Source organism: Vipera ursinii (genome assembly GCF_947247035.1).
Source record: "Vipera ursinii genome assembly, chromosome: 4".
NCBI classification, from domain to species: Eukaryota; Metazoa; Chordata; class Lepidosauria; order Squamata; family Viperidae; genus Vipera; species Vipera ursinii.
In genome coordinates this window covers 30,068,713-30,076,678 of record NC_139514.1, presented here as the reverse complement: position 1 = coordinate 30,076,678, position 7,966 = coordinate 30,068,713, and the positions used below count along the sequence as shown (strand labels likewise).

Sequence of the window (7,966 nt, the reverse complement as noted above, 5' to 3'; positions counted from 1 at the left end):
CCAATGAAGAGAAAGTCCATCTGTTCCAACTGATACCTGGAAATTTCTTTTTCCTGGAAATTCCACTTTAATCAGACATTGGAGGAAAACAAAGTAGCTCTTTCATTCTGTCCATCTTGGCAGGCAGCTTTAAGCCCTGTTTCCCCAGTGTCTGCTCTGGTTTTCGCTGGAACAAAGCTCTAGGGCAGGGGTAGGCAACCTTGGATCTTTTATGACTCATGGACTTCAACTCCCAGAATTCCTGAGCCAGGAATTCCATGAATCATAAAAGAGCCAAGGTTGCCTACCCCCAGGGCTAAGCTCAATATACTGGCTCAATATACTGGCTGAACAACTGGGGGAAAAATTATCTGGGTTATGGAAAGAATTGAAAGAATCAGCACAAGTGATAACACCTGCATGAATCTGTGAAATACATCCTTGTGTTTTGCACATACAACGGATCTTTAAAAAATCAGTACTACAAAGGGAAATTTTTGTGAAGGACATTGGGGAAAAAATTAGCTGCACTCAGCAAGAATAAATTATAAAGGTTCTTTCTTCATAACAAATATTATTTGCTTCTGCTATTGGAAATAATCATTATAAACCATTTATCTCATTTCATTAACATTTGATTCCTGTTTTTGTTTGTTGGTTGGTGTGCTTGCCCATCTTGCCATCAGTTATGGCAAACATTTCATACATTTGAATGACTGTGATTAATGAAAGCTTATCCATGGCCATGGTCATACTAGACAAATATGTCAGCTTTGAGAAGTTATTAATCTTTTGTTGACCTTGCTACAAATGAGCAACCGGCTAAGCCTCAGGAAATGTACAAAAAAAGGCAGTCCCTAGTTCCTAGTTAGATTCTGTCAGGCAAGAAGTCAGGGTATAAGTGAGCTGGAAACACAGCTTAATGTACATGTTTCTCATGCTAAACAGTTAGGAAATTCCTGCCCGGATTTCATCCTGTATCCCAGCTTTGGCAATAGGACTGTTCAGATGTACCTTACCAGGACCCCCAATTTGTCAATTCTTCCTGTCCTTGACAAAGCAAGCACCCAACTAGCCAAGGGCAGGTTGTTAAAGCCATATTATTTCCTTTTATAGACTTTGTATGAATCTACCTTTCTTGACTCCTTGTACTTTTCATATCACTCAGTGAACCACAAGGAAAAGAACACATTATTTTACTTGTCTTGTCGCTTAGGCCAGAAGGAGAAACTGGCAATTCTTGTCAACATTATTTCAGAAAGACTAAACCATCATTTCACAAGTGAAGTTGTAAAAAAAGGTCAAGCCATTCACCAGTTCATTGATGAACCTGTTTTTTTTAAAAAAACTCCAGTATTTCATGGGTCCATTGGGAGAAGATTCTTTCACAAAGGGGCAGACACTCCATAAGCGGTCATAGAGGGTAACTTCCAAAGGTCAAAAGAATCAGAGAGATTCTTGCCACTGCACACAGTAGACTTTTGGAACAGATGTGTTTGAAATAAAGTACAGTGAGCAAGCCACACAGTGCCACTTATGCCAGAAGTAGTCAGAAAGCAATATCCCAAAGATGCTTTTTCACAAGACAACTGGACTTTTTTTGTTTTTCTTTGAAGATGTTTCATTTCTCATCCAAAAAGCTTCTTCAGCTCTGAATGGTGGGGAATGGAAGGATTTATACTCCTTGCAGACCACTGGTCATTTGCCAAGAAAGCTCCACACCCATTTGCACTTCTCAGGTGTCCCTCCAGGTAGCCTCAACAATTCTCTAAAAGAATGCAAATGACCAGCTGTCTGCATGGAGTATAAATCCTTCCATTCCCCACCATCCAGTCAGAGCTGAAGAAGCTTCTTGGATGAAAAGCAAAAGAAAAACAAAGTCCATTTGCCTCATGAAAAAGCATCTTTGGGACAACTATGACCTGGATGACTGAGAATCTCCATAGACATTCAGAAAGCAATACTTTGGGTGCAGAGCAAGAAAAGACCAGAAGTTACTTCACAATAGACCATGCAATTGGGGCCTTATATTGTACTTGATGGTCTTTGAGAAAAAGCTAATGGGCTATCTTTTTGTGAGGCAGAAAGGACATGAACCAGAGTAAGAGATAAAGAAGGAACAAGAAAAAATTTAATTGACATCTCTCTGTCCCTTGTGCTCAGCAGGTTGGAACATGCAGAAAGGTCACTAATTCAAAACACACTTTCACAAGTTTATTTATATTCTGCCCTTCATTTAGAGATTGCTTCATTGATTAAATGTCTTTTAAAGTATATTTAATACCTGTTGTTTATTATATACAGTAAGTTCTTTTTTGCAGTAAAATAACCATTGCATCTAATGTGGAAAAACAAGCCTTTAATTCATATATACTCCTTATATTTTAGTTAGAATTTTAGTCATTACTTAGACAAGACATATTTTCCCCATATCAGTATGTATTAATGGGCTGAATCCATTGGAGTAACATGGAATGCCCTAATTGGTTTATGACAAGAATAGAAAAACCATATTCTTTCAGATTCAGATTAGACTGCCCACATATTAAGGCAAATCAGAAAAACTGATTCTAGAAGATTTGTGATACCAAGACATCACAGTAATATAAACACAGCTGCCCTTGAACTGTCTCTTTCTAAATGCTGTTAATTCAGCAATTGTAAAATATAATTAAATCCTTTAGGGTAATATACAGTCACTGATATATCTATATAACAAAACCTAAAAATTATGCTTCCTTGCAGAAATACTTTACAGGGATATAAAAGAGAGTCATTTCACAGGCTGCCTGGTGAGAGTTACATGCATAGCCTAGGAATCAGGAGTAGGCAACCTTGGCTCTTTTATGACTCGTGGACTTCAACTCCCAGAATTCCTGACCCGGCATATCTGGCTCAGGAATTCTGGGAGTTGAAGTCCATGAGTCATAAAGGAGCCAAGGTTGCCTACCCCTGACCTAGCTTATCTGTCTCTCTTTAATTTTATTTATTTTTATTTCACCTTTTATTTTTATAAATAAATCAAGGTGGCAAACATACCCAATCCTCCTCCTATTTTTTTCACAATTCTGTGAGGTAGGTTGGGCTGAGATAGAGTGATTGCTCCAACGTCACCCAGCTGGTTTTCATGCCCAAGGCAAGATTTAACAGGAACTTAATGTTTTTCTGGTTTTTAGTCTGGTGTCTTAATCACTAAACCAAACTGTCTTTCATTACCTTCTTCAGAATTGCAAAACCATTACAACATCCCCAAAAGATTGCTCTGAAGAAATTATTTTCTTGATGAAAATTCTAGAACCAGGTTTTATAGCAGTTTGTCAGCAGTGTCTCTTTCTGCAGAGGCCATGGCTCAGAAGCCTCGATGTTGGAAGTTGCTCTTGATTTGGATTGATGCTCCAATTTTGTAAAAAGGGTTGTGGAATAATTCAGTTTCTCTTTTGGATCTGAAGTTGCATTCTTCAGAGTCATGGGACTTCATTTTTCAAAAATTCACAGGATGTTGAAAGTCAAAATCAATTGCAGCCTCTGTCCAGACATCTCAGAACTTATATCCAAAGCCCCCTTTACTAAGTGACTTATAACTGACCTCCTTGAGGAGACTATGCTCTACAGTTGTGAAAGTAGGCCTCTTCTCAGTTGCAGACCAATAGTTACCTCTACATGCACGAGTTTAATGGCTTTTATTTTTATCTGGCAAACTGTTTTTCTTAACAGGATTAGTAACAAGCATATACCTATCTAGTAGGGGACTTGTGGCCTGGTGGTATGGTGGAATCTGGTGCTGAGCTACCAGAGGGGAAAATAAACAGAAACCTTGAATCATTGCTATGCAAGAAGTAGCCCAAGAGGGATCCTCCCTAATTTCTTTTCAGCATTTATCAGATAGTTATGCAGTGTATGTAGTCTGATGAGCTTTTGTCCAAGGGTGAACATGCAATAAAGAAACTGCTTGAACTGTCTCATCCTTGCTTTCCCTTGCCTGACAGGTGGAAAACGTAAGAATCCCTGGGGGAATCTCATTCTAGAAGGCAGGTGCCATGACAGAGAAGGTGCACTTCCTGGATCCTGCTAGATGGCACTGTTTGATCAAGGAGACAAAACATGCACTAATTCTGACAGCACTTACTTGCCAGGTAGAAACCATGGAAGATAGGTAGTCCCTCAAATAACCTGCCCTATTCCATGTAGGGCTTTATGGGTGATAACCAACACCTTGAACTGCACATGAGCAATCAGTGCAGCTCACGAAGCAGAGGTATTATATAAGCATACCAAGCAAGCTTTTCACTGCTCATGCCATTGCATTTTGGACCAGTTGAAACTTCTGTTGGGTCCAAGGATAGTCTACTATAGGGATTTCCTATAGTATCTACCTGGTGGATTCAATCTGGCAGGGTTGGTCCCTTCAATGAAGCAATGAAGCAATGAAGCCTTCTGTCAGGACCCCGGAAGCGCAACTTCTCTGTAACATAGCCTGCTCTCTGGAATAGGTTCCCCATGAGATCCAAATGGCTCCTACCCTGCTGGTGTTTTGAAGGTATCCAAACACCTGGTTCTTCACCTAGGTTTTTGGTGAGGATGACTGTAACTCCTTTTGATCTAGGTTGCTTTCATTTGTTTCTACCCAATTGTTATTCTGCCATCTCTGCCTTCTTTTGTTTTATGTTTAATTATCTTATTTTTATTTTTTAAATAACTTGTATTTAATTTCAAATGCCCAGAATTACTGGCATCGTGTGGAAGGTAAATATGTAAACAATATGTTTAGAGTCCAGTTCACAGTAAAATGTTGTTTAGATCATTTAATTTCTCATAGTAGAAATTAAACCCCATAAGAGATTTTGCATTTCCTCCCTGAAATTCCCATGTCCTCAAATTAGGGTCAAAACCTTTTACTCCCTCCTGATTTTTGTTTGTTGGCAAGAGGTGGTCTCCAATTAGGTCCTCCTAACTTTGGCATGTCACAGCTACAGAAAACATGGCCTCAGATTGTAGGATAAAAGAACATTTTCCCCAGCTCTACTTGGCATCATAACAATCAAGCACTTTACAGAAACAATCACTTTTCTTATGATACAAATTTTGCAAAGAGGTACAGAAACAATATCCAAGATATACCTGAGTTTAAAGGTCTTACTCATAAATTGCCAGGAACTATTTTAGATTTTCACTTTGCTGCTTATGTCCTGATTAAACTGCAAACTGCCTCTTAGGGAAGCCAAAATGCAAGTTTTGAGGCTGGTACATCTGGGCTGCAAAAATCCAGATGATCAAAGTTATAGTTCTCTATATTTCTTTGTTGTCATTTATTGTTTGTCTGGATTTGGGCCCCCCGAATTTGTAATTCTAGGGCATCACTACGGGACATGATAAAAAGAACCCTATACCATGGAAATGTGTAAATAAGTCCATATATAGAATATGCTTCGGTAGATTTCAGTTTCTGATAGCACTGAAAAAACAAAACCATCCCTTATAAACAAATAAGAGCAGTACAAGTATATTAACCTCTTGCTACTAATAAACATGTTGTTTTGCTGTGATACATTTATTATTACAAAAATGTAAAATGTTTTTATGAGTGGGAAATCCGACTATTTAAATATATTTGAGTAAATCAATATTACTCGGTAAAATCATTTGTAGTGATAATGATAGACCAAATAACTTCTTTTGTATTTAACATTGCAACACATCTCTCAACTGCTTTCATAATGAATGATTGCCTTTGTTAAGCAACATAAAACCCTGAGCGCAGCACAATTTATGCCAGAATAATTTTCTGTTAACCCAAAGATCTGAGAAATACACTTGAAGGTAGCTGTGAGGAAGTGCCCCAATTAGTTTGTTATGCATATATTTATGAGGAAAATCAGAAAACAAGTATTTTTAGAATTACAATAACATCATTTAAATTGAAATAGTTTTTACACAATGTAAGAGAGATACAGATGTGCATCAGAAAAAAAGAGTATATTTTAGAAGAAGCTTAAATGGTTTAACAGATTAAATTAACAGAATTAACAGAAAAAAGGCATAATTTTTAAACTTTGCATTCTAAACTAATCTACATAGATAATAATAAGATTTTTTTGCAAGCCTCCCTTAAAAGGAAATGAGTTAGGTCTAAATAAGCTTGACTGTTAAACAGCTTAAATTATTCTATAATTCCCCAGATATGGATCTAACATATTTGAGATCACGGGTGTCAAACTCACCACGTCACGTGATATGTCACGACATATTGCGACTCTTTTTGCATTGCTGGCAATGGGGTGGCATGATGAAACTGGCCCGTGGGCCGACAGTTTGACACCCCTGTTTTAGATCATATTATTTTCAAGTACTGTTTCATGTAGTTACCTATTAACATTCAGGAATATATAATTTTTATGTATATTAGACTTAATCTTTTCATTAACTATCCAATTAACTTCCATGTAACTCAAAGAAATATATAATAATCAACTTAGTCATGATTCCTTCCTAATTATTTTCATTCCTCACATTTCAACCTTCCCCTTTTTATGAGTACTTCAAAATGGTGACTCTATTTAGAATGATAACAACTTCCTTCTCTTCCCGAGAATAACCTTTTCAGGGAGAAATGGACTCTCTGAAAATCTAAGTGTCCAAGCTTGAAAAACTGCTTCCAGGTCTATTGTACTTTCTGCATGGAAGAATACTTTGTATCATGGCCCTCCTGATGCAATCATCAAAGAAGAAGTAGATGAAGGGGTTAGTGCAGCTGTTCACAAATGCGAATAGACCACCCAGTTCCATGCCCAGATAGGCAATTTTATAGTAAAGGCAGAAAGATTGCTTCAGCTCCGAGATGCTCGATATGAAAGCCAAGATCTTAAAGATGTTGAAGGGAGTCCATGAGAAAAGAAAAACAACTGCTACTATGAAGACAATTTTGATGGATTTTCTTAGTTTTTTGTCATGCTTCCCAAATTTCTGACAGTGCACATAGAGTTTTTTAATTATGGAATAATGCAGTGTTAATATGCTGAACAGTGGTATAAAGAAAGCCAAAATGAGCAATATCAGTGATCCAATCCAATTGTTGGATATGGTTTCCTTGTCCACACAATAGGTATTGTTGTTGTATCTTCTCAGCTCTCTGGACTGTAGAGTAGGCAGCCCTAGCAGGCAGGATAGTATCCAAACACTGATGCAAACAAGAATAGGATAAAGCTTTGTTCTAATTTTTCTGGCCATTGAGGGGTACATGATGGTCAAGTACCGGTCACCACTCATCCAAGTCAGAAGAAAGATACTGCAGTACATGTTGACTGAGATAATGTAGGAACTGCCTTTGCACAGAATAGAGCCAGATCTCCAGAGTCCTGAGGCTAGCTCCTTGTCTATCCAGAAAGGTAATGTGATAAGAAAACTAAAATCAGAAATTGCCAAGTTGACAATGAAGGTATCAGTAAGCCTCCATACACGTTGTTTGAAGATTAATATTCCTATCAGAAGACCATTGCCCAGTATCCCCACAAGAAAAATAACAATATAAAGAACACTCACAAGAATTTCCATATCAGGCAGCTTCAGAGTCTGGCAATTTTCTTCAGGAGCATCTGGGCTAAGAGAATAGAAGTAATCATAGCTGGGAGTTGTTTCCTCCATTGCAAAAATGATTTAGCAGCTGGTTGGTGCAGGAGTAGCTAAACTCTTTATTTTTGGTGCAATAAACAGTTCTGCTCTTTCCTACAATTTCTTCCAGATAACAAGGACTAAGCAGCCACTTAAGTGGGGAACACAGAATGTGAGGTGGTTTCCTGAACCTAGATATATTTATGTTTTTTGATTTAAAGAACTGTTGTGGTTTTTGGTTGCTTAGTAGAAGCAAAAAACAGGTGAACTTCTCAGGGGACCGGTTTTGTTTTTTTAAAAAAGTAACGTTTACTTGCCCAATGTTTTTTTTCCATTTCCACAGCCTTTGTTGACCAAAATACTCACACTTTTGACAAAAACA

At 37.7% G+C, this 7,966-nt stretch overlaps 1 protein-coding gene across 1 annotated transcript; it reads right to left on the bottom strand.

Moving 5' to 3' along the window:
- Nucleotides 1–6,603: 6,603 nt before the first annotated feature.
- On the bottom strand, nucleotides 6,604–7,617 carry GPR15 (G protein-coupled receptor 15; the record flags this gene model as incomplete). Its single annotated transcript, XM_083362612.1, has 1 exon — nucleotides 6,604–7,617. One exon carries the CDS (start codon nucleotides 7,615–7,617, stop codon nucleotides 6,604–6,606), a length of 1,014 nt encoding a protein of 337 aa, XP_083218738.1.
- Between the last annotated feature and the right edge of the window lie 349 nt (nucleotides 7,618–7,966).